Source organism: Periophthalmus magnuspinnatus, chromosome 4, assembly GCF_009829125.3.
Source record: "Periophthalmus magnuspinnatus isolate fPerMag1 chromosome 4, fPerMag1.2.pri, whole genome shotgun sequence".
Classification (NCBI taxonomy): domain Eukaryota; kingdom Metazoa; phylum Chordata; class Actinopteri; order Gobiiformes; family Gobiidae; genus Periophthalmus; species Periophthalmus magnuspinnatus.
In genome coordinates this window covers 17,945,441-17,972,674 of record NC_047129.1, presented here as the reverse complement: position 1 = coordinate 17,972,674, position 27,234 = coordinate 17,945,441, and the positions used below count along the sequence as shown (strand labels likewise).

The 27,234-nt window shown below is 40.1% G+C and overlaps 3 protein-coding genes across 4 annotated transcripts in view; 1 reads left to right on the top strand and 2 right to left on the bottom strand.

Moving 5' to 3' along the window:
• LOC117369845 (glypican-5-like) overlaps nt 1-4,347 on the bottom strand; it is a 106,985-nt gene extending 102,638 nt beyond the window's left edge. Inside the window, exons 1-2 of the mRNA XM_055221528.1 lie at nt 4,096-4,347; nt 619-780 (exon numbers count right to left, since the gene is read on the bottom strand). Coding sequence (XP_055077503.1) covers nt 619-780; nt 4,096-4,279 — 346 coding nt within the window. The 5' untranslated portion in view covers nt 4,280-4,347. The remainder of the gene's footprint in view (nt 1-618; nt 781-4,095) is intronic.
• Nucleotides 4,348-5,866: 1,519 nt separating this feature from the next.
• med16 (mediator complex subunit 16) lies at nt 5,867-18,126 on the bottom strand. Its single transcript, XM_033965366.2, has 16 exons — nt 18,015-18,126; nt 17,337-17,514; nt 17,148-17,255; nt 16,870-17,039; nt 16,508-16,789; nt 14,989-15,138; nt 14,817-14,922; nt 13,751-13,888; nt 13,447-13,673; nt 12,802-13,008; nt 11,779-11,989; nt 10,984-11,117; nt 9,796-9,988; nt 8,566-8,782; nt 7,464-7,547; nt 5,867-6,122 (listed from the first exon to the last, which is right to left on the bottom strand). Exons 2-16 carry the CDS (start codon nt 17,473-17,475, stop codon nt 5,996-5,998), a joined length of 2,493 nt encoding a protein of 830 aa, XP_033821257.1. The 5' UTR covers nt 17,476-17,514; nt 18,015-18,126; the 3' UTR covers nt 5,867-5,995.
• Nucleotides 18,127-18,637: 511 nt separating this feature from the next.
• On the top strand, nt 18,638-25,777 carry tmem259 (transmembrane protein 259). 2 transcript variants are annotated; one of them, XM_055221526.1, is made up of 12 exons: nt 18,638-19,041; nt 19,532-19,909; nt 20,910-21,209; nt 22,230-22,350; nt 22,538-22,648; nt 22,724-22,846; nt 22,946-23,046; nt 23,130-23,187; nt 23,272-23,355; nt 23,428-23,560; nt 23,655-23,754; nt 24,197-25,777. In XM_055221526.1, the coding sequence occupies exons 2-12, from the start codon at nt 19,709-19,711 to the stop codon at nt 24,920-24,922; spliced, it is 2,058 nt and encodes a 685-aa protein (XP_055077501.1). In that variant the 5' UTR covers nt 18,638-19,041; nt 19,532-19,708; the 3' UTR covers nt 24,923-25,777. The 2 variants fall into 2 exon arrangements, with proteins under 2 accessions (XP_055077501.1, XP_033820767.1); XM_033964876.2 differs by having other exon boundaries at nt 18,715-19,041; nt 23,130-23,355.
• The last annotated feature ends 1,457 nt before the right edge of the window (nt 25,778-27,234 follow it).

The window sequence follows — 27,234 nt, the reverse complement described above, 5'->3', positions numbered from 1 at the left end:
TAATATTAGAGGGGAGGTGTTCCGGACATGTCCCATCGGGAGGAGGCCCTGGGGAAGACCGAGGACACGCTGGATGGATGGTGGATGTTTTTTTTCATGGCCAAAGCCGCTACCGATTGTTTAGAATCCAGAGAACCCGATGGCCAATAAGCTCTGTTGATATTTTTGGGCTGATATGTGGATCCAATTTTGATTATTTTACTGATTTTTTTCATTTCAAATTTACTACAAACTTGTTGGTCTGGATAGGAGGAGATGGAGTGGCTGGAGGTTGGCGGTTCTGCAGCTGCGGTCAAAGAGGAGTAGAGTAGGAAGGCTGAGAGGTGATTGGTTGAGAGGTAAAGGTATAGAGGCAGGCGATGATGTGATTGGCTGAATATGTGATATGTGACAGGAAGTAGGAATTACAGCTTTGACTGCGCAGAGAGCTGAGTAGTCATGTCATTTTTTGCATTAAAGTGTTCAAATGGAGCTTTATGTGTATTCTTCAGGCAACAGGCTGGTCAAAATGAAATAGCGACCTCTGCTTAAGATCTAAGGCTGATAGCAAATGTTATCTATCTTGAATTATTATTATTCTTATTATTAATCCTATCTCTGTCCCCTGTAGCCTCTCACCTCTGTAGGCTTTGGCGTGTCCTGTGATCAGGTACTTGAGCTCAAAGCTGTAGGACCTCATCTTCTGCTGGGTCTCACTACGCACGGCCGTCATGTAGTTGTCCTCCATTTTACTGCTGCAGCAGCTGGGCCCCGAGTGGACACACACACGCAGGGACTCATCTTCAACAGACAGACGAGAGAAGGTAGAGAAAACATACCTTACATTCACGTTATACATTCAAGACCGGTTTTGTTGTTGTTCTTAACCAAATGAACCAAACATGACATAAATAGGAGAGATAATTGTCAAGCATTATTGTGTCTAAAAGCTGTCTGGCAAATTCAAAATGATCTCTCTGTGTTTTTGGACAGACTTTGTGTGTCCCTGATTGGCTAATTCACCTGTCAGTCACATCCATTTGAAAACAGGGAAATTCACCAGTTTATATATTTATTTTCCCATTTATTTAGGTGGGATATTATGACTTTTGATTTCAAAGTTATATTGTCTGACTTGTTACTGTATAGTACAATTCTAATGCAAATGGCCTTAAAACTAAAAAAAAAAAAACAAAAACAAAAAACAGGCAAGTAAATAAATGAATAAAAATCTGGAGCCATTATTGTTTCTATACACATTTTACTCCAAAAAAATAAATAAAAATAAAATAAAATATGATAATTTTCTTTAACACACAAAATCGTTTTTGTTTGCTGTTTTCCAAAGCCGCAGTGTCCACGCGAAGGTGTCTGGCAAATTCAAAATGATTTCTCTGTGTTTTTTATATAAATTGATATCAGTCTGGTTCCCATATAATCAGATTCATTGTATTTTTTTTTTTTCAGTGACACATGTGAAACAAAGGAGCTCACTGGTCACCTATGATTTACAAATAAACAGACCATACAGACAGACCTAGCATGTCCTCGATTGGCTAATCCAACTGTCAATCATGCCCATTTGAAAACGGGGAGATTCATCAGTGACCAGACTCACATCTTTGCAACGTAATGGAGAAGTGTATATTCCGGATCAAGCCGAAAGATCGCATGGTCCCGCACAAAATGGGACTGTGGTGCAAGAATGACTTTAAGAATGACTTATTTGACAGCGCAAAAAAAACCCCCAAAAAACAAAACAGTTGCATTTGGTCAGTTTTCTGTTAAGCATGGGATGATATTGAAATTTGGTGTTGTGATTATCATGGCCAATATAACTACAATTGACGCTTAAACGACGATAATGATTAAAGTTGCTGACAGTTTTTATATCATGATGAATAGGCTCCATCCTTAAATAACTGTTATAGACTGGTACTTTGTTATAAGTGACCACAACAAGACATGGACATTCGTCTCTGTATACATTAAAACGTGTATTTTTTTGTTTATTTATTTAAATTATTCACACTCTGTCATTAATAAAGATCGAAATGACTTTAGAAAAGAGCTCATCATGGAGAAGTAGTTTTTTTCTGCACATTTTGATGATGTAATGGGGGATTATCTGTGTCGGCGATTGTCATGATTATAAAAAATGTCCCATGAGCGATTATTGACGACCCTTTAAACCGTGATAATCGATATTACTGTTTATCGTCCCATTCCTATTTTCTATACGATTACATTACATAAATACTGATTACATTACATAAACGCTGATTCTTGTGAAGTTCTTAAATTAGATCGTTGACAACTTTTTTCCATAAACTGTATTTTGACTTTTGCACACACACATAACATAAACACAAGAGCCAATTCTCAAAGGGCTTGTGGTGAAAAAATGACTCTAAGGACTTTACACGTACATGACATCGTGCAGTAGTAACAAAATACTGGTCTGGTCATATCTGCAAACCGAGACGAAATAAAAGCACACGCCATCTTGTTTTGAGTGTAAAAGAATCAAACAAGCCAGTCACTATAATCACTACATCGAGTCATCGTTCAGCACGTGACAGATGGAATTAGATTTTGAGGGTCAGTATTTATCGTGGGGACTTTTTCTTTGCACTAGTGGGGAATAGTGACGGGACTTTTGGCTCATTTATTTAGATTGGTTCTCTTCAAAGAACCTTTCAAAAGACTGTAAGAAGAAGCAGAAGAAGCAGAAGAAGAAGAATAAGACACAGTAATAGACTAACAATAATAATAATAATAATAAGAAGAAGTAGTAAAAGCAGCAGAAGCAGGAGCAGTAGAAGAAGAAGCAGTAGAAGAAGAAGCAGAAGCAGCAGCAGTAGAAGAAGCAGAAAAAGAAGAAAAAGCTGAAGAAGAACTGTTATTCACATTTTTATTTTTTGCACACACTGTCACTCATGTTGCTCACTCTGCTTTTATGCTCATGAGTTTTATTCTTGTGGATTCAGCGCTTCTCAGTGTAAAAACTGGAAAGAAATAGATTCAGTTCTTTAAAAAAAAAAACCCAACAAGATCCGGTTCTGACCATTCACATTAAGGAACCGTTCAAAAAATCGACTCGTTCACAAACGCCACATCACTAGAGTGGAACTTTTTGGTTAGAAGGTTGAACTATGAACTTCTATGACTCATTATAGAGACAAACTAACTATTTAAATATTATCTTATTTATTTAGTGGGGGATACTTCTGATTTAGGGTTTGGTTTCAGTATTATTGCTTATCGTATATATATTTACTTCAGCAATATATCGTACTTCAACTTTATCATGACAGGCTTAGAATCAAAAAGGAATGAACAAAACCAAAGAGCAGGAGAGATGTAATATTAGAATGCCTTGAATCTATTTTGGTTACAATGGAACACACTGAATTGTCGTTGGGCACATGCAAACATTATAGAGATATAACAGGGGCCGTGTGCACCTGTGCGTGAGCCACATACACGTCTGTCACTCAAAACAAAACTAAATAAGAGCTATAATATTTGTTTTAAAATACTCACTATATTTTAAGCAATAACCTGAGCTGTGACCTGAGCCTGGCCGGTATTAATAATGTGGCTAATTAAGCACATTTCTATTTTATATATTTATTTTCCCATTTATTTAGGTAGGATATTATAACTTTTGATTTCAAAGTTATGTTGGCGGGCTTGTTACGAATAGAAAATAACAAATAAAAATAATAAAAAATAATTAATAAAAAGATAAATTAACAATAATAATAATAATAATAATAATAATAATAATAATAATAATAACACATAAATAAGTAAGTAAATAAATAACTAAATAAAATAAAAATATAAACTTGGACCCTTTATTGTTTCTATACATTCTACTCTAAGGATAAATTAAAAATAAAATACGATCAGTTGATTTAACGCACAAAGTCGTTTTTGTTTGCCGTTCTCCAAAGCCGCCGTGTCCCGGGACGTGTTTGACTTTCCTGAGGTTATGATCCAGTTTAGAAAGTGTCTAAAGTGTCTCAAGTGTCTAACTGTGTATATTCCACAGGCCTGCATGTAGAGCTCTTGTGTTCTGAGTAAATGTTTGTGTGTTGGCTCACTGACCTGCTCGGGCTCTGTCTGGCACCAGCTCCACGGGACCTATTTGGCGCATCATGTAAGCTGTCTTCACCTCATGACAGCTGTCTGCCCCGGCCGATCTACTGGCACTGCCCGCCTCCGGAGCGAGAGCAAATGCAATAAAAATCACCCAAAATAGATCCACGACTTGAAAATCTGCCCGGGACATCGCAACATCTCAATCAAAGGAAAGAGAAGACATGGACAGAGCGCGTGGGAAATACTGAGGCACCAGCGCGCGCCGCAAACTTCATGTCCACTCTGGAGCGAGGATCACTCAGCGCCCTCCTACCCTCTTCCTGCGTGCGTCCTCCTCCCCTCTCCTCCCCTCCTCTCCCCGCGTGCATCCTCCTCCTCCTCTCTCCTCTCCCCGCGTGCGTCCTCCTTCTCCCCTCTCCTCCCGTGCGTCCTCCTCCTCCCCTCTCCCCGCGTGCCTCCTCCTCTCTCCTCCTCCCCTCTCCCCGCGTGCCTCCTCCTCTCTCCTCTCCCCTCTCCTCCCGTGCGTCCTCCTCCTCCCCTCTCCCCAAATGCCACTTGAATAACTTGTGATAAAACCTTCGGCTCTTTTACGGGACCCGAATCTTTTGGATCATTCATTCCAGAGAGCCATTCAAAAAAGACTGCCTGTTTTATTATGTATTTTTATGCCAGAAGCCAATATAAGAACTCATTTTATCTACAAACTAATCACACAGAGAAATGAAACCAAGGCTCAGATGTGTTTAAAATGGTTCAAACTGAGAGTGGGAGAGATTTACCCTTTTATGGATAATCTAAATAAACATCGCAATACCTACTGTAAAAATATGAATATGTCAAATGTGTTTTTTGTGCATAACTCTCTTACTTGTGTCACCTGCTCTGCTCCTGTTCTGATTCTTGTGTTATTTCAACGTTAATCGGGATAAAAATACATAAAAACTAGAAAGAAAAGACTTGGTTCTTTTCAAAAATGAGATCCAGTTCCAGTCGTCCACGTTAAAGAACCGTTCAAAAGAGTCGACTCGTTCACGAACGTCACATCACTATTAATAACTCACATGTCCAGCAGGAGTTTACACAGTCTCAGGTGTATCTCATGTTACTTAATACCAAGACAAAACAAGTATCTGTACTAGTGATGTGAACCAACGCTGAACCGACGCAAGAATGAGCAAGATTTGTGCACAGAAAACACATTTGACATCATAACTGTTTTAAAAAATATTATTATAGTGCAACTTTTATTTTGATTATTTGTAATTTCAAAGAGTAAACTCCCCCCCACTCTCAGTTTGAACCATTTTAAACACGTCACATTTCTCTGTGATTAGTTTGTAGATAAAATGAGTTCTCACGTTTGCTTCTGTCATAAATAAACTGTAAAAAACCCAGTCTGTTGAACGGATCCAAAAGATTCGGATCCCATAAAAGAGCCGAAAGAGCCATCATTAATCTACACACTCTGATGGGATTTAGAGTTGTGTCTAAAGAAGAAACAATAAAATGCACACATGGAAGTCACATGATCAGGGCCAAATTTAAAAAAAAGTTTGGTCTTGTCTTGCTGGAAGTCAACGTGTGAGTGCTCAGCGCCCCCTAATGGTCATATTGGGTAGAACAGAACTAGTTATTGTTGGGAAAATCTCCTTGATACCACTGAAGATTAGAGATTATGTTTTATACTTTGCTTATTGCTTAAAAAAAGTATTTAAATAGTTACATTTAGAAACTGCTATGCAAAGACTGTAGTAGAAAGACTAATATAAAAGATGATACTTTGTTGTGTATGTTTAATACAAAAACAGGAATTTACAGTACAAAAGCAACATTACCAAACAAAGGAATAGTTGTATTGATGATAAGTGATATTTGTCCACTTTATTCAAGACTCTCAGTCTCTTGTTCAGTTGAAAGCCTGAGGAATCTTCCTCCAAAGACCTCCACAAAGACAGTTCTTAATCCAGCGCTGTTCCCACTGCTTCATCGCGTTTGTTTTGTTGGGAGATCGAAGCATTGTCACACACCCGCATCTAAAAACATTTCAGCAAAGTTGCAGAATGATATAAAAATGCAAATAAAATGATTAAGGTAACATCAGCTGAGGTTATGCACGGACAGAATATTTTCTCTATCTCTGTTGACACATGGGAACCCAATGAGAGCACTGGAGCTCAACAAGCAGAAAAACAAACAAAACAAGTATATAAGTCCATATAAAGCATTAAAAACAAGTGCAGTAAGTTCGAAAGTTGAAAAATGCTCCTCAACATTCCGACTGAGGCAGAACTATGAGCAGTTTAATAGAAAAAATGTGTTTCTTTGCTTTTTCTAGCCAGATTTTTGTCCATTGAGTGATTTGTATTTTTTTAAAGCTCAAATCAGCTATATATGGCCAATTGGAGCATGAAAATAGTTTCTGTGTTGTTGCTGTGACTGTGCAGAGCTGAGCTAGCGTGTTACCTAACGATAGAGGGAGGTAAACGATACTTCAACACGCCTCATGAGAAATATGTTTCTGGGTCTGTGTACTGAAGAAATAATTAAGGAAAGAAAGGTTCAGTTCATCTGTGTTTGATCCAAAGTCTGTGTCAGTGATAAATGTGGGTGTGTCTGCAGTGTCCCTGTGGTTTAAATGTTCACTGGTTTTCTACAACTATTTGCTTGATTTTCTTGTTTTAAATGTCAGGTACAACCACAGGCTGTATAAAGAAGTGGACTAAGTGAGTCTGATGTCATATACAGCATTTGGCTCCGTCAAATGAAGCTCATCGAGGCTAGCAGTTATAGTGGAGAAAGCAACCAAAAAGAGAGCGGAAAAAGAGCCGGAAGCGCAGCCCATGCTCACTTCCTGTTTGAAACGCGGCGGCTGGCAGGTTAGCTATGTCCGTTTATATATACAGTCTATGGGAACAAACTACATATTGAGCAGAGTTGTAGACTTTTATATTTGTTATCACACTGTTGTAGCTCTTTCATATTTTAGACGCATTTTGAGCTTTTGTTAATAATTAATTTGTTAAAAATTAAAAATTAGTTAACCAGGAAAAGACTCACTGAGATTAAAAATCTCTTTTCCAAGAGCGTCCTGGCCAAGAGGCCAGCTAAAATTAATCAGTCAGAATTCAGAATTTTCTTGTAATGTAGCAAGTTCTTGTGTCTAGTGACTAAAAGAAAGTATCCGGTTCAACGTGAATTTACCTTTTGGATATTTCATGTACAATGTAATCAATAGGAAAAACTGTCTCTTGCGCCGCCATCTGGGATTACGGCATCATCACATTATACATTCTGAAAACCACTGACTGACACTCATTGTAAAAACTCAGAACGTTTTGATGTCATCTGCCTCTATAAATGCATGTGTGGCTCACCTGGTACAGGCTTTGCTCTCCTCTGTGGGGCATACTCCCATATGAATGCAGCGAAGGTTATCCATCTTCTGTGAACTGGGGCTCCTGTAAAAACAGAGTTACATTTACTCTATAAACAGCACAACAATCTCACCGTTAATAATAAAACAGACTTAAATTTTACCCACACATTAGTATTGTAATGATCTGATATTTTGTGTTTGGTTCTCAGTTGATACCTTTTGTTGTTCTTGTACTTGTTAATGTGTTGCTGTTAATGCAACGGCTTTTGTATGTGACACTTGGTTGCTATGATGACAAATGGATGTGAAGGTTCTACTGGCACACCAACCTAGCTAGTGTGCTGCTTTGCACTGAGCCAATTGTCAGTTACTGGTCTGTTTTGGAGACTGGCTCTGCTGAAGTGAGAGCTGTTGTTTTGCTCTTGTTTTGGCGTGGGTTATGACCTGCAGTAGCGCATGTGTTCAGAAAATAAACAACGAGAAGAACTTTGGAGTGTTTCCTCACAGCAAAACGCTACAGTATAAAAGGAGTATGTATTAAAATCATAGACTGTATACATAAATGGACATAACCTGCTAGCCGCCACGTTCCAAATAGGAAGTAATCACGGGCTGCGCTTATGGCTAAATCAACTCTGGCCCCAATTCACTTTACATTAGAAAACTGTTGCCCCTCTCTCTGTAACTGCTGCTGTCAGGCTCATCATTTTGGTCTTAAAATGTTTGTATTAACCTGCTCTACATGATCCTGGTGTTCACTATTGTGTGTCTGTACCTCAAGATATGAACATTAATTTCAGACAAATCAGGCACCTTCTTTCTTATGAGGTTGCTCCCGATAGTCTTAGCAAGAGGTGTGACTGACAATATTGCTGAGCGCCCGCCCCCTGCTAAACAAGCTTCGCTCCAGATTGGCTCTTTGGTTACTATGACACTCACGGTCGAATTCTCCAAATTGGCCGCTATAACTGCTCTAGCCTCGATGAGCTTCATTTGCCTGGAGCCGAATGTTATGGGTGACATCACATTCACTTAGTCCACTTCTTTATACAGTCTATGATTAAAATGCAGATGGATAAGGTTGATAATGATATACTCACCTGGTAAAAACCTCCAGTGGGGTGGTGGCGCCCTGTCCTGGCAGAGACGAGGATTTCCCAAACTGCAGTCGGAGTGGATGTTTTCCCTGCAGCTTCACAATCACTCCATCATTCACTGGTAACCAGTCCATTGAGGGCACAAGCAGCTGACTGGGCAGGAGGCAGCACTCATCAATCAGGCTCTCATCGGGGTCCTGTGGGGGCACATCTTCTCGACCTGAGACACAGAAAGATACTTAAAGAGGACATATTACGCCATTTTCTGATCTGTGTTCTAATGTTGTTTTCTCATCACAAACAGACCAGGAATTGTGTTTTGTTTCATTCACACATGTTTAACACACAAATTCTGCATATTTAGGCTGCATTCTTCTCTCAAACAGAAAACACTCTGTTCAACCTTGTGATGTCATGAGGTAATACAGGAAGTGCTCAGTGACAACATGTTAAACACTACAAAAATAAAATGAATACTTCACCGGAGCACACAAAGAAACATGCTTGTGTCACAGTGCTAACGCTAATGCTAACTTTGGGGCATAATAATGCTGTAAAACAGGAAGTGCTCCACTGTGTTTTTAAACTCCATACACCTTCACTGGAGTCATTTAGATAATTTCAGCCCTGGCATTGCTGGGAATTTGAACTAAAGGTAAAAGGAGCTGTTAACTTGAAAACTACCACTTCATGACATCACAAATTGTAACAGACCATTTTGAGCTTTGGAGATGTCGACAGACTAATAATAAAGTGTTACTCAGACATGTGTGAATGAAACAAAACAAACTTCAGGTATGTTTTTGAGGAGGGAACAACATTAAATCTCACAAGAGTCAATATAGGACCTTTAAAAAAGGGACGCGCAGTATGGTCTGTGTTTATCAGAAAAAATAAAGGAAAAACATGTCAGGGGCTGAAAAACATGGCGGATTTCTGCAGAATCAATGAGCGAAACCTAACCTCTGTTAATCTGAGGGGAGAGAAATCTGATTTTATTGTAAATCACAGGTGACCAATGAGCTCCTTCTTTCGCATGTGTCACTGAAAAAAAAATCGATCTGATTGCATGATAACATTTGACTGGGCTTGAGATGCATCAAAGGGAGTGAGGACCAGACTGATATCAATCTGTATAAAAAACACACAGAGAGATCAGTCTGGATTTGCCAGGCGAGTTCTTTGAGGGATTTGACTCATCTTTAGAACAATCTTTTCCTTAAAGTTTCTTACAGCAAAGCCACAGTTTGGTGAGCAGCCTGAACAGAAGCTGTAGACTGTCCTGGTTGTCCGATGTGGCTGTGAAGGTGGGCAGGCAGCTCGTCTTCAGTAAACCCCAGATCCGGATCATGACCAACATCTCTCGGAGCATCCCCAGAGACGCTCCGTCACGCATGAAGCCAAAGCCGGGACGCACCATTGACCCCTACAGGAAGAGAAGAAACACAGGGACTTAAGGTTGGTAGCTTATAATATAAGTTTCATGAATGATCATCTGGACTTTATGACAATCAAGATGTTTTGGCTCCCATCCAGAAGCCATTTTCAACTGATAATAGATCTACCAGTTGTTTAAGCGTTTTCACAACAAGCCAATCAAATGCTAACCAGATACTTAACAATGCTGAAGACAATAGAGACATAACAACCCATAATGATCCTGTAAACGAGGGCAGTTTCAGTTTAAAACTCCTCCCTTTGGGGCGTGATTTCATGAACTCAGAGTAGGATAAAGTCCACACTATTCCCCAATTAGTACACTATTAAGGGGTCACAATGTATTTAAGGATGTCCAAATGTACAATATAGACCACAATGCATTGAGAGAGTCATAAAAACACCAGTGGACAGCAACAGGCGTTTAACTGAACACAGCACGACTGAATGAAGCAGATAAAAGTATTGGTTTATCTCACTGTTGATCCTGATTATGAATAAAACACTAAATAAACCGTTATGGTGTAAATCTGGTAGTGTTAGCCTCTTACATTAGCTTGAGCTGTTAACAGAGAGATAATTAACACATTTCAGACAAAAATCTAATAATTCAACAATCCATTTACGTGAGATCCAGCTTAACAAAAACTTAAATATTTGTGTGCCTGTCCAATCTGATCATTATTTAAGACAGAAATCAAGTTTTATCAGAGTTTATTGGACTTTCACCAGAGTCATATGACTTGAATGTCGTGAGCTGTGTGTCCAAATCATCCTGTCAATGAGGCACTTATTTACATACATTTTTAAACAGGTACTTAAATACTTTTACTTAAGTAGATGTTTTCATGTGATTCTTTTACTTTTACTTTTATGTGTGTAACTTTTTACCCTCTGTATCTGTACTTTTACTTAAGTAACAAAACTGAGTAGTTTTTTCACCACTGATCACAATTATTCAGCTGTATTATCATCAGATCTTACCTGGTTTGGAAGGTTGGCTAACAAGTAGAGAACAAAATCTCCCACCCACTGAATGAGCTGCTGCAGTGACTGTAAATGTGGGCCGTCCAAAACGAAATCTTGTGTGTTTAGGTTAATCATCACCTTGTCAATATCTAAAATGTAAAACAAAAGTTAAAATGTTAATAGTAGTTAGTTTAAAATTACATGGATGGGCACTGTACGAACCATAGACTGTATATATAAGTGGACGTAGCTAACCTGCTAGACGCCACGTTCCAAATAGGAAGTGAGCATGGCTGCACTTCCAGCTTTTGACTCTGGCTCCAATTCACTGTACATTGAAAAATTGCCACCTCTCTCTCTGTAACTGCTTCTGTCAGACTCATCATTTTGGTCTTAAAATGTTCGTATTAATCAGCTCTACATGATCCTGCTGTTTTTATTTAGCTATTGCATTTGTAATTCAAGATATGAACATTAATAACAAACAAATCAGGCGCCTTCTTTCCCTGAGGTCACGCCCGCTAGCGTTAGCAACAGGTTCTGTTGAAAGCGTTACTAAGCGCCCACTCTGTGTTAAACCAGCGGTGCACGTAAGAAGGGGCATTACCATCATCAGCCTTGTTCCGGATTGAGTCTTTGGTTGCTGTGATACTCGTGGTCGGAATTCCATATATGGAACATAGCTCCAAATTGACCCCTATAACTGCTAGCTTTGATGAGCTTCATTTGACTGGAGCTGAACGGTGCGGGTGACACCACACTCACTTAGTCCATTTCTTTATACAGTCTATGGAACAAACCGATTTTTACCTGTGTCTGTATTCTTGGCACAGATCTCAGTGAGCCGGTCTCCAGGGCTCTTGTCTGGTGAGTTAAGGACATGTGGTCTGAGGAGGGACTTTAGCGTGGCACTTATCGCTATGAGCAATAGTTTGGCGTGGAAGTCGCAGGCCCGAGCAGCTGTGGCAGTAGACAGTTTACACAGAGACGCTTTCACTGCTACAATACGAGTAGCCAGAACCTGTAATAAACATTGACAACAACACTGGTATGAATAATTTGAGGGTTAAGTTAAATTTTTTGTTAAAGGGCCCATATTACTCTATTCACTGATCTATGTTATAATGTTTAACACACAAACCCTGCAAATTTAAGAGTTCTTCTCTCAAACATAAAACACTCTGTTCCACCTTGTGATGTCATGTGGTGATACAAGAAGTGCTCCACTGTGGTTTTAAACTCCATACACCTTCACTAGAATCATTTGGATAATTTCCGTTAACTTAAAAACTACTACTTTATGGCATTACAAGGTGGAACGGAGCATTTTAAGCTTTGGAGACTACTACTGAAACGTGTGTGAATGAAACGAACCACAACTTCGGGTATGTTTTTGAGGAGGTAACAAGATTCTAACATGGCTAATAGCTCACAGGAGTCAATTTTGCATAATATACGAGCTTTAAAGTTGCACTCTGCAACTTTCTCTGGCCGAGGATTTGCCATACTCGTTTCCATGGAGAAATTATTGTGTTGCCTGGGATGTTTCAAAGTATGGTGTTACAATTTTGTCTGTCTCCATGGAGATGCCACAAGACCACATTACAGGTCAGATATGTGGAGAGGTGACCCAGATTACAGTGAGAAGACATGTTTTTCAATTTTTGAAAATTAAAAACACATGAAATAGATAGTAGATAGATATGTTTAATGCTATACTGTGGAACACTGCAGACAAGCAATAATATCTCCAAGGAGACAAGCAGGTGGCAGACCCTCCACTGGAAAAGTTCTATAGCGCACTTCAAAATGAAGCTTTTCAGATTTGCTGACCTGTTGTAAGGCCTGGTTCTGCCTCATATATTCCTCGTGCAGTTTCTCCACCAAATTGTGAACCATCGTGGGCTGAACATGGAGCAGAACATCCCACCAGTCGTACCCCGTGACCATGCAGTACTCCAAGAGGAACAGGAGATGGCGTATTGTTGTGTTCATGTCAAGGACCTGTCCCATAGAAGGAGAAACTCGCAGCATGTGTAGCTGTGAAAATAAATATAGATATAAAAACACTTAATGTAAAAACTTCTAAACTGAAACTGATAAAATTAACCTAAAATGGCAAGAGGAGAGAGAAAAAGGAACGGAGGAGAAAGAGAGGAAGGAGGAGAGGAGGAGACAAGGAGAGGAACATTAAGGAGAGGGGGAACAGCAAAGATGGAGAACAACTCTTAATACAACATCTCATATTGTCTATGTCAAAAAACTGGCCGCATTAAAACTGAAATTGTAAAAAAAAGTAACGCATTTCAAGGACATGAAAAACTGGATAAACTGGTGCTACTAATGCACTTTAATAATCTGGTGACAAACATTTATTATCACACCTGCTCCTATTTTTAATGTTCTAAATGGACCTATGCAGTTATGTGTTTTGTTTGTAGAAATAAAAGATAAATGAAAAATCCTGCAGTCCCTTACTTTGCCATGGTTGTCAATTCCTGCCAATGCGAGCGAGGTCCAGGAGAACTGAATGGCTTTAAAGTGGATGGTAGGACCACCGGTTCGTTGGCGTTTGATCGCAGACTCGTCTCCAGGCCGCTGTCCGGGGCCAGAGGTCGAGGAGGAGCCATAGAAAACACACATGGTGTGAAAAGACGTGCGGTGGAGGATCTGAATACTGCCATCGTGGAAGGCCAGAGCCAAACCTAAAGATGATGCATACAAGTGAATACAACTATACCACATTATAAAATCACTCACTGAACGCTGGTTTCTAGCTTACCAAGTCCTGGGCAAAACTTTGTATCTGTGTTGGAGGTGGAAATAGGTAGTTTGGGCAGAGCAATAGCCGATACTCTCTCCAGGTCATTAGTTGTTGTCAGAATGCGCCATTTCAGGATGGTTGGCTGTTTTTCAACCACTGCAGATCACAATTACACATTCACAATTAAAAGGGGCGACAGTAGCTCAGCTGAGTGTTTGTCCACTGATCCAAAGGTTGGCGGCTAGAATACCACTTTCGACATAAACACTATTGGTTGAGCGGTCAGACACACTGTCTCACAGGTTGGCAGTGCGATTACAGCTCCCATAGAAGAATGCTGTTGTTGTGTCCTTGGACAAGACACTTAACCAACCAGTGTCTGTGTGCGTGAATAGGTGAGTGGTTCCTTCAAGGCTTTGAGTGACTTGAAGGTGGAAAAGCTCCTTATATAATGGAGGCAAATGATAAAATGAAGTAAAGCTTTTTTATAAGTATTACATTACTTTGACTTTAGGTTAGGTCTAGGTTTCCCTCAGTCATCCAGGTCTGACCCATAGCAAAAAAATATATAATATATGTCGACTGGACAAAACGTTGTAGGAGTGAAGACGCTTTGCTGCTCATCCAAGTTGCTTTTTAGGTTCTGGTCTAACCAGAACAGATAGATTTTATATTTATCTTTAGCTAGGTTATTTACAAAGACATATAACAAACTACACTACCAGTAATAAGTTTGGACATACCCTCTCATTTAATGTTATTTTTTTGTTTGTTCTTACTACTTTCTACATTTTGTCTACACACAGAAGACATCAAATATATGAAGCAAGATATATGGAATTATATAGCAAAAAAAAAAGTGATTTTTATTTTTTATAATGAAATCCTCAAATTAACCAAATAATTATATATCTTATATATCTTGCTTCATATATTTGATGTCTTCTGTATATATCTAAAATGTAGAAAGTAGTAAAAATAAATAAAAAATAAACATTGAACGAGAGGGTGTGTCCAGACTTTTGATTGGTACTTTATATTAAAAAAAAAAAGAAAGAAAAGGAAGTAAACAAGTGATTCTTACCAACGGGAGATCGATGCTGGAAGATGTTGTTGACTGGAAGGCCCTCTTTCCTCAGAGACCAACACTCTACAATGCTGCCAGTCTGATTGGATGCACACAGCAGGACCTACACATACACAAGTGCACAGTTCTTATAATTATTCACTAATAAGAAAAGTTTGATTGTCCTTACCTGTTCGGAGTTTTCTCTGGTCAAAAACTTAAGGTGGGTGACGGCTGGGTATTTATCTCTTCTAAGCGGATCAGTTGTGCAGCGAAGGAATAGAGAAGGCAGGAGTTCTGTGTCAATGCGGCATTTTTCACTGACAACGCTAACCACCACCTAGAAACGGAGTAACATTTTAAAATATTAAATGTTAACCTGAGTATCATATTTTTTATATAAACATTTCTTATTTTTATTTATTGGAAATTTAAAAATACAAGTAAAATTTCATGGTGTTGCTGTAGAGAAGCTTGTGGCCTGGTGTGACTCACACAAACTGCAGATTAATACAAATAAAACAGTAGAAATGGTGATTGACCCCAGAGCAGCTGGTGACCATGGCCCAGTGACCATTCATGGCCATAACATAGAGCAGGTGAGCTCCTTTAAGTATCTGGGAGTCCATATTGACAGAGATCTGAGCTGGAACACACAGGTGACCACTGTCTGCAGCAGAATACACCAGCGCCTCCATTTTCTGCGCAGGCTCAGATTATTTGGTGTCAGTAGTAATATTATGCTCATTTTCTACAGAGCTACCATTGAGTCGGTGCTAAGATATGGAATCACCAGCTGGTTTGGAAACTTGCTGGTCAAATCAAAAACCCAAATTTTAAATCTGGTGAGGACAGCAGGGAAAATTATGGGCTGTGCTGTCCCTCTGAGCCCTCAAGAACTTTACAAACAGGCCATGAGGAGACAGACCAGGAGCATTCTTTCAGACCCGACACATGTGTTGTACCCTGAGTATGAACTGTTGAGTTCGGGGAGGAGGTACAGGGTACCACGGTGGAAATACAACAGATATAGACATTCATTTGTGCCTGTTTTGGTGGAACTGTTAAATGATAAATGATGTAGAAATGAGTGTGTGTGTTGAGAGAGATGTACTGCACCCTGGTTATGGTTTTGTTTGTTTTTTGTGGTGTGAGCAGCCCATTGGTCCAAGAAAAATTTCTCCTAAGGGAGACAAATAAAGAAATCTTGAATCTTGAATTTGTTTATATGGAAAAATATAACAATTTTCAATGAATTTATATTATATCATACACATATTCTTAATTTGTCTATGGGTGATAAGTTAAGTTTATCAAATTAGACTGAATGAGAATGGGACAATATGTGCAGTTGCTTCCTTTTTGCATCCGTACATCAAACTGTACTGATTCATATACAAAGTGTTTGTCAACTGATCTGAAAGTTGGCAGTTCTGTGTCTGTGTACACTGGTGTACGAATGTGTGCATGAATGGGTGATTTCCTTGATGTAAAGTGCTTTGAAAAGCCATTTACCATAGTATAATAATAATAATAATAATAATAATAATAATAATAATAATAATAATAATAATAAAAAAATAGTAATGTGGACCCCACGAAGAATAGTTATGGCTGTGGTAATAACTAATAGGGATCAAAAATAAAGAATAAAAACAATTATCTACTATTTACAGTGCAGCAGTATGTAGAATTAATTTATCTCTAACCTTATAGAACTGGACAGGAGAAGAGCTGCTGCCATCTGTAGCTGCTACCACAATATTTCCACCTCCAGTAAAAGCAATGTCAGCCAGGGCCACACGTCCTCTCAGCCGACAGAGGCTCTCGCTGGCTGTGAGCAGGTTGCCCCCTGGCTTCAGCAGTGACACTGTGACCAAACCACTGACAGTCACAGCTAGCCATCCCTCCATGGGTTTTCCACCAAATAGGGTCAGAGAAGGGGAAAACTTCACTCTGGAAAACTTCTCACTAAAGTTGTTTGAGCTAGACTAAAGGAAAACAAAAGTTTAAATTTAAAAAGTCGACATTACAGGAATCATGCATTGTAAAAGGTGTTAAGATTTCAAACCATTTCCACATGCAGAGCCAGCTTGACACCATTGTGCAGCCAGCTAAGGGCTACAATGGGGTCTCCATCCACGGAGTTGGACAGGTAGCTCTCCCAGCTGTTGACGAGATGGTCAGACATAGACCAGCATTTAATCTTGCCGTCACCATCCGCAGATAACAGCCTCGAACCTTAAACACACAAAAAAGTGTACCAAGTAAAAACCTTTTTTTTAGACTGACTGGAAATGACTAAACATTTATTTTGACAACAGGTGCTGTACGGTGGTGCAACGTCACCTGATTGGTCCCACTCCAAACATGAAATGACCTCTGTGTGTCCTGAGTTGATAGAGTAAACATCCCAGGGATGCTCAGTGTCAATGATGTGGATCATGTGGCTGACATCTGTAAATAAGTCTTTATTTAAATATCTCAGAGCAGCCAGACAGTAAAATACAACCATGAGAAATGACAGATTCTGTTTACCCTTTTCTTCATCATCATTCTTTAAGTCTGTGGTGAAAGCCACGAGGTTCCTGCAGGACCAGGCGCACACGAGAGGGATGGAGGGACAGTGGGTGCTTTTGGGACGTTTTTCCCACTCACACACATAAGCCAACTCCATGTCTGCACCGCCAAACAACAGGCCCAGAGGAGGCCTAACCTGAACACATGTGACAGCACTGAGTCAGGTGTGCCCAGAGGAGTCCTAACCTGAACACATGTGACAGCACTGAGTCAGGTGTGCCCAGAGGAGTCCTAACCTGAACACATGTGACAGCACAATCAGTGTGCCCGGAGGAGGTGTAACCTGAGTTTATTGATTAATACAGTAAAATGTGCTTTGTATGTGTTATTCACAACACTAATGTATTAATATGTCTGAAATTATCTGATATTGTTATTCATGTCGTACTCAGAACAATTGACTAGGCTGTGTTTAATCTATTTGAGTGTTTCATGGCAAGGCAAGGCAAGGCAAGTTTATTTGTATAGCACAATTCGTACACAAGGTAATTCAAAGTGCTTTACATGCACATCATTTCTACATGATACACTAGAGAAGAAGAGACAACTAGAGAAGAACAAAGCGACCTGGCTCAGGTTATAATAGAATATCTGACTTTCTGTCCTAGAGAAACAACAGAGAAACAGTTTATTTACCTTAAATTAAAAACGTCGCTGGAGAAGCGTATTTTTTATGTTACAAAACAAATCCACTTCTTTCATTCAGCCAAACCATATCCCAGGACCCCTTCGAGGGCTTAGCTGTCTCACAATTTTCCTTTTTTTTTGGTCAATCATAGCTGTAGAAAATAAAAGAAATGATTACAAAACACTAAAATGAATAATTAATTTACCTTTTTTGGGGGGTTAAAATGTTTAAATTATTGTATTTTATTTGATTAATATTGCGATGTATTATCAGGCATGTGCGAGGGGGTCTATACATATAAATCTTGCAACCCTGATATTATGTATTTTTTTTATCAAGGAAAGCGAAGCAAAAAATGACTCATAAAGTACAATAAGTAGATAATATATAGTATGATGCGTTATAATTAAAAAAATAGTAATCCTCCTTTGTAAAAATTTCATGCTGTTTTGGTATTTTCCAGCTTGTTTATCAATTCGCATATTCGATACTCTATCTGCAGTACACCATCACCATTCAGATATTTCAGATTCATAATATTTAACTTTTTGCAAAGAATAATTATTAAAGATGTGGCATGCCTACAAGAATTCTTCATAGTATAAAGTTAGGCCGTACTTTGTCTTTGTTTGTTGTTGAATCTGTGAAGAGGAGCAGTGCGCCAGAATCACGACACATGGGGCGGACCCGCGGACCGTTGTTTTCGGCCTGTTGTAGTTTCGTTGTGGCCGTAGTTCGACACCATCAGTCGCGTACGAGATGTTTTATCAAAACTAAAGCATAAAGTTTTTATTAGAATTTAATTTGGGTCGAATTTATTCACTGCGGCTGATATATAATCGCAAATAAAACATACTCAGTTAAGTGTCACGCAGTTTCGCGCGGTATTCACGGTGGGACCAGTTTTGTGTGATAGTTGCTCGTTAGCTTAGCCACCCCGTCAGTGCTAATCAGCTCGCTGTTTCGTGAGACTTCTCTATCTGCGTTTTTAACGCAGGAAACAAAATGGGCACACGGTTACTCACTTAACAGTTGGTAAGTTTACATAGAACTCACATCTCATCCAGTCTCATCCAATCACATAGACATTTGTGCGCTGTTTGCGCCGTTCAGGTGTTGGTAATTGTCCAGGCCTGAAATTATCTGTTGCAACATGCAATTTCCTCCCTAATGTGGGCAATAACGATGTGAGCCTCACATCTATTGATATGAGCATTATTACCAGAGCGTGGCTTCAATTATTTTTCACACTCGACATAATGTTAGTTGTGTAGTTTTCAACGTGCATAAAATGTTATTTAAGCTTTTCACAAAACTGAACTATCAGTGTTTTTGTTCTTAGAACTACTTCCATTTACACCTTCAGTTACCAAAGTATTTAGTTAAGTGTATCTGAATTTCTCCGACGGTCTTATCTTCTGGGCTTTGTGACTTCCAGCTTCGCTGCACTGTGACTATTGTATCTGTACTGTAAAGGTATTTGACCTAATGTTGAGTAATGGTGATAATTGTTTTTGTGTTTTAGTTCTGAACAACCCCATATCTATGTCCTGGGTGTCAGAGGCTCCAGCTCATTACCACCATTGCCTTTACTGCAGATATGCTGACCTAGGAACAGCGCAGAGCCACTTCTGTGCAGAGTGACCTGAGCTGACTGTGACCCCGATTCCTCCCAAACCCTAGTCCCCATCTGCAAAAGGCCATGTCGGACAACATGCCCAACAACAATGTGCCTCTTAACAATAACAACAACCGCCTGCGGAACCCCAACATCAACCAGAACCCCCTCATCAATGTTCGTGACCGCCTCTTTCATGCCCTCTTCTTTAAGATGGCTGTTACATATGCCAGACTCTTCCCTCCATCCTTCAGGAGGGTGTTTGAGTTCTTTGTTCTTCTCAAGGTAATGTGTCCGTAGCTCTTCTAATCTAAACTGTACATATATAAATATTTACTTTTCATGCTTGCTTGTTTGTGCATTAGGTGAAAAGTAGATATTTGAAAGGCCTGGGTGCCTGTATAAATCAGACATTTGCTTGTACAATTCTTCCAGATGTGATTTGTGTGTGACTAACATTTGTTTCTTTTATTTTGGGAAACTGAAATTTACAAATCCATATTAGCAGCAGCCATATTGGGGATTAAATTGAGAAAATAATGGATAAACACTGCCTTGAATGTCGGGGTCTTAAATTGCTCCACTGGATTAGTAGTCATGCTTTTAGGCTTTTCTCCACACAACAACCAAACTGCTGAGTCATTGTCAGACTGCTTTTCATTTGATTACCAACACCTTCAGATTATATGTATATGTGTAGGACTGTAGATTTGACTGTGTACTTCCCTGTAGTGTAGTTTGAGGCAGATTAGTTGCTTATATTATATTATTTTATTTGCTCATGCCTACGCAAGGACTCAGTAGTGGGTTTCAACCACAAATTCATAATATAGTGAACTAGCAGTGCTCTGGTCTGGTTAGGATAATGTTCTTTGATGAACATGTATGAATTTTCTGGTAGTGACCAGTAAATTCAGACATGTGAATATCAGTTTCAGTTTTCTGCAGCTAAAACCTGGAACAGTCTTCCTGCAGATGTGAGACAGGGCTATGACCGAGCGCTTTTTATTGTGCATTCTTCTCTTTAATGTTAATTTTATGATGATTATGTATGTTTTGATTTATTTACATTGTGATTTTATTGTCTTTCTTATTCTGTAAAGCACTTGAATTACTTGTGTATGAGTTTAGCTATACAAATAAACTAGCTTTGCTTATTGCTGATGTGCCAAATGGTTTGTGATAGCTACGAACAAGTGCATTTAAATATATCCTCCTTTCATAGTGTGAAAATCAGATACCCAAGCTTTAATCATTATTTTTTCCACCAATTTCATCAACACAGGCACTGTTCGTCCTGTTCATCCTTGCCTACATACACATCGCCTTTTCACGATCACCCATCAACTGTCTGGAGGGAGTGAGGGAGCGCTGGCCTCGGGACGGCATCCTCCGAGTGGAAATCCAGAAGAATTCAACCAGAGCACCGGTTTTTCTTCAGTACTACGACTCAAGCTTCCAGGAGGAGATGGGGGCAGAGGATACCGGAGGAGGTGTAGCCGGGCTGAGCCTGGCAGCACTGCAGGAGGACGAGGAGGAAGAGGAGGAGATGACTCTGGAAATGTTTGACAATAGCTCTGTGCATGTAAGTACAGTTGTGTGAATGGAAAAAAATATAACTCTTGGTAGTTCTGAGACTCCCAGATGGTCAGTTTTTTATTAAATTTAATTTTTTTTTTGTATTTTCATAAAAAATAAAGCAAAAAAATAAATACTATTCTGCTTCACAAATGACCGTACCTGCAAACAGTCTATATAATAATGTTGTATAGGATTTATATAACACTTTCAGACACTCAAAGGCATGTAATATGACCTTGGTACTTACTAGTTTGACAAAATATTATTTATGTACTTGTTGCTAAATTCTGAAGATGGATCCTTTGGTGTTATCTTCACTCTCCTCTGGTTGCCCCATCCACATAAAAGGAATGGCCGATTGCATAAAATAAATCTCACAAACAGAAAATTAGTTACCCATTCCCCTCATTATGAAATGTTTTGATAGTAGGTTTAACTTGCTCCTATTTTAAAGGGCCCATCTTATGCCATTTTTTGATCTATTTTATGTTGTTTCCTCATCAAAAACATGCATGGAGTTGTGTTTTGTTTCATTCACACGTTTAACACACAAACCCTGCATATTTAAGCTGAGTTCTTCTCTCAGACAGAAAACACTGTTCCACCTTGTGATGTCAACATGTGGTAATACAGTGTCACTGTTTTTAAACTCCATACACCTTCGCTAGAATAATGTGTAAAATTTCAGCCCTGGATTTGCCCATCTCTACTGAACTAAAGTTAGAAGGGGCTGCTAACTTGAAAACTACCACTTCATGACATCACAAGGTGGAACAGAGCATTTTTGAGATGTAGACAAACTAATAATAAAGGGTTACTCAAACATGAAACAAAACACAACTCCAGGTCTGTTTTTGAGGCCGGTAACAACATTATAACATGGCTTAAAGCTTCACAAGAGTCAATTTTGTGTAATATATGACATTTTAAGATAAATCTCACATTAGTATTAACCTAAGTAAATGTTTTGATTGTAGGTGTAACTTGCACCTATTTTAAAAGTTCATTTTTATGGTGATTCCAGTTTGAGCTGGACCTTGAGCCTCGCCTGAAGCCCTCCCTGGTTGGTGGAGCTGTGGGGGCGGGAGGAGGGGGGCCTGCCGTGAACGAGAGCCAGGACGTCTCCTTCAGCCAGGCCACTAAAGGTATGCAGCCGCTGCAGGACTCTGTGTCTGAGCTGTAGATGCTAACCAGAGCAGGTAAACCCTCCCCCTCCCACTGCTTCATCTCTGACCTCCTCTGGACTGTGTTATCTTTGGCTCATCTCATGCTTATGATGTAACTTTACCCTGATGTCTGTATCTGTCCTTGTCATTCATGTTGTTTATGCAGTGTGGCCTCAGGAGGAGTACATTGTGGAGTATTCTCTGGAGTATGGCTTCCTACGCCTGTCTCAAAGCACCAGACAAAGGCTAAACATCCCTGTCATGATAGTCACTCTGGGTAAGAATCAGATTTAGTGCAACTCTGTTCACATGGGATCACTTTCCCATTTGACTCTTGTCTGTTTTATTCTAGATCCAATGAAGGATGACTGTTTTGGGGATGGCTTTAGTCGCTTTTTGCTCGATGAATTTTTAGGCTACGATGATATTTTGATGTCCAGTGTCAAGGCTCTGGCAGAGAATGAGGAAAACAAAGGTAGAATCCAGTCATAAAAGTCAAACTTGGCGCCGAAAATAGAAATGTTGTTCGGCTGTACTCATCTCCAGGTTACTCAAATGCACCGATGTTTTTTAGGATTCTTGAGGAATGTGGTTTCTGGTGAGCATTACCGCTTTGTCAGCATGTGGATGGCAAGGACGTCATACCTGGCTGCTTTTGTCATCATGGTAATCTTTGTAAGTAAATCAGTTAAGCTCAATATCTAATAATACAATATCTATATTTTTTAATTCTTAATTTTATGTTTTATGTGTTCCAGACTTTGTCTGTTTCGATGCTACTTAGATATTCGCACCATCAAATATTTGTCTTTATTGGTCAGTTTCCTAAAACATCACATCAAGTGTCAGTTACGTTTGTCCTCATTGGTAGTAGCTCACAAAATATTCTTTGCCTTTCAGTGGACCTTCTTCAGATGTTAGAGATGAACATGACCATCGCGTTCCCCGCTGCCCCTCTGCTCACAGTCATTCTCGCTCTCGTTGGTACGTTCAAAACCTGAAGGAGAAAGTTCCCCAGGGTTGCCTTGATTCATTGTATGTGTTTGTCGTCCTCAGGAATGGAGGCCATTATGTCTGAGTTCTTTAATGACACAACAACTGCCTTTTACATCATCCTCATTGTCTGGTTAGCTGACCAATATGATGCTATCTGCTGCCACACTAACACTAGCAAACGCCATTGGCTTAGGTTTGTAAATAAAAATACATTTTTAATACTTCAGATGAATCTATTTTTAGTGTTTGGGTCAAAACAAAACTCTGATTGCTCTGTTGTATTACAGGTTCTTTTATTTATACCACTTTGCCTTCTATGCTTATCACTATCGCTTTAACGGCCAGTACAGCAGCCTGGCCCTGGTAACATCCTGGCTCTTTATCCAGGTAAGCATCTTTTATTATTACTTTAATACTTTTAATTTATTATTACTTTTATTATGCAATAAACCGTCAATTAATATACAGAAATAAAGGTTCATTCTGTCTTCAGTTTTAAACTTAGAATTGGCGATTCTTTTTGTCAGACAGGAGCATTTGTTTACCTGCTTTACATGTCTTGGCTTCTTTCTGACACTTTTGAGAAAGGCCTCTGGAAGTTGCCAAAACATGTAAAACAGGTAAACAAATGCTCCTGTCTGACAAAAAAAATCGCTTATTCTAAGAAATGGTAAATGTGGACTGTATGTACATGTCAGTACATGTAATCCCTATAACAACAGAGAGTGATGATGAGCTTAACTTGTTCAAACACTGGTCACAATTGGTTGCAAAGTATTTTGTACATTTTCTTTTGCACCAGATTAAACATCTGCCGCTTTTTCCACAGCACTCCATGATCTACTTCTTCCATCATTATGAACTTCCTGCCATCCTCCAACAAATCCGGATCCAGGAGATGCTTCTTCAGAACCAGCAGGCGGGTCAGAACCACCCCACAGCCCTGCAGGACAGCACAGCTGCTACAGCACAGCCCGGACCTGCTCCCGAGGCTGCTTCTCCCTCACCTGTGACCCCCAGCCCTGAGACCAGGGCTCAGACAGAGCTACAGACTACTGCCTCTGCACCAGCCCCCACCTCAAGCCCCACCACCTCTGAGGCCGCTGCCGGGGACGTCCGCTCTGAGCTCAACTGGGTGGCTCAGACCGCAGCCATCATCACTGAGGCTCTGTCTAACTCAGCCCAGCAGAGCAGCACTGTGCATTACAGGGTCACCGAAGTGGGGTCTGCCTCCACGACAGGGGACAGTGGGACTCTGGGGGCAGGAGAGATTAATATGGAAGTGTGGGTCGGAGGGGCAACACAAAGGAGTGAACCTGACAGCAGTACAGTAGGACAAGATGTCACAACAGTAAAAAATAAAAACTCAGTGATGGATGCTACATCCACAGCCACAGCCCCACCGAGCCCCACCTTTGTCAGACAACCGCAGGAAGCACAAGTGGCCTCTGGAGGGAGCCCTAGTCCTTTACAAACAGACTGTACTATTTTACAGACTTCAGGTACAGACTGGGACTCCAAAGCTGAGCAGAACTCCTCCACTGGCCCTTCATGAAAACCCCTCACATCATCTCACTTATCAGACTTTGTGCCTCAGCGAGTGAGCTTATCAGAGGGTTCAATAATAATTACCTGTTTTCTGAGATTAGTTCTCATTTTAAGTGAATCCAAAGCGAGAAAACAGGATTTTGTCTGGTTGGACCATCGATAATAAGTAGACTAAAATAATAACCAGACAAGTTTAAATCAATAAAATCTTTCTTGTTGCATCACTAGTGTCCGGTCCCAGCTTCAAGTCAGTTCAGTTTTTCATGCTCCGAATGAATTGACTAAAATATGAAGCATGACTCTAATAATGAGACCATATAGCTGGTTGAGATCATTTTGCTTAGTTTAATCTCCAGTATGTTAAATACAAACACATGTGAATGTTAAACAAGTTAGGTGTGTGTGTTTTGTACCAGACTGAACTGAAGCACAAGAATAGAGATTTTTTCAGAGTTTTATTATGAGAACCAAATTCTCAGAAAAAGTACTTTGGCCAGGACACAATGGTGAATGACTGTCCTGTGCCAACAAATGCCTTATGAATGTCCCCAAATGGACTATATAATGCACAGATCTGCTTAACCTTACCTAATACACTTTACCCTCCCTCCCACGAGGGGTGCTGTGCCCTTTTGCAGCGTTAGAAAACTGGCTTTATTAATGATCCAAATTCTGAAGTCACTAAATCTGAACACTGGATGTATGGTGTGTTTTGCCTGATTTTGGGGGTGTGGTAAAGATTGCTGATGCACACTTGGAAAGATGACTGTGCCTCTGCAGCAAGATTAAAGCTTAATCATCAAACTCTTCAAATGTATTTTATTGTTCAGTAAAGTTGGCTCACAGCAGCTGTCTGCCCAAACCTCGTTTTGTTATCTGTGTTATTATTATTTATGTTGTTCCAGGCCAGTGTCTCAAAACTTCCACACCAAGTATCACCTACAAAAATATTCAGCTCGGCATGGATCACTAGATTAGATAATAATAATAATACATCTTATATAGTGCTTTTCCAGATGCTCGAAGTCACTTCACAATTTTGCACGTTATTCATTCACTCCATACGGGGGTGATAAGCTACTGTTTGTAGCCACAGCTGCCCTGGGGTAGGTTTATTTTTTAACTCTTGCAATGTTCTTTCGATAGATTCATCACACCTAAATATTCAGCTTGTGCTCTTAAAATCAAAATCAGTCTGGGGCTACAGTGCCCCTGCCTGGACCCCCACATGTGTAATATTAAATATTCTTAAAGGCTTCAGCAGTAGATTTTTAACTGTCAGCATGGACCATTGGTTTTGTGAAATAATCTTACAGGGATAATCTATCCCTGCCATCTGAACTGCTTCCATGGCAGTGGAAACGGTTAAGATGACAGTGAGGTTATCTCCCAGAGTCTGTCCTGGCCCGAGGGCCACAGACTCTTTAGGAGAGACGTGTGTGATGAGGTGGACTAGCTCAGGGCCATTATGAACAAAGGGCTGCACGTCCAGAGACGGTCACTGTGGAAAGACCCTGTGTGGAGGGTCATGAAGAAGATCCACAGGCAGTTTTCAGAGTGGTCCCTCCCACCACAAGTACAAGCTTGAGCACACGCACCAATGTTCAAGTGCCCCTGTGCACTTGCACCAGGACTCAGGCTCTGTGTGCACATGCGCCAAGATGAGACAACATGCTGTAACTCTGATCATCCTGTCTTCACTATTGAGCAGGTTGCCCACCCATCATCATCTCATCATGGGACAACTGTTCAAGTGCCTCCTGTCACCTTTCCTCACAGGACTCTGCTGCGTCCAGGGATTGAGAGAACTCTGGGATAGAAAACTCCCCTTCGCTGAGGCAGGTTCTCTTCTTGCTGAGGCACGCTCTCTCCTCTGTGAGGCATGCTCTCTCCTGGGTGAGTTAGACCCCCTTGGTGAGGCAGACTCCTCCTTGGAAAGCCTTCACACTCTACACACGGATGAGGCAAGTATAAGACATGGTCTCTGTGGAGCTGAGAGAGGAGGGGCAGCTCTTGGTCTATGAGGTAATCTGTCACATCCTCAAAGGCCATGATGAGGTGGACATGTTTGAAGTTGCCTCTTACAGCTTACACTTGTTTTCTTGGTTTATCCATGCAGGCTTTAAACCAGGTAGGTATTTGGGTCATTTTCCCCTGACGACCTCTGTCAACAACAGACAAAATCCTCTCAAATGCAGGGACATTTTTACTATTGTGCACAGTAGTGCACAGTAACTATAGCGCAGGCCTGTTACCTCTACACATGTCACATCTGCTGCTCGTGTGCAACCACTAAGTACAATGAGTAGAAATTTGAAA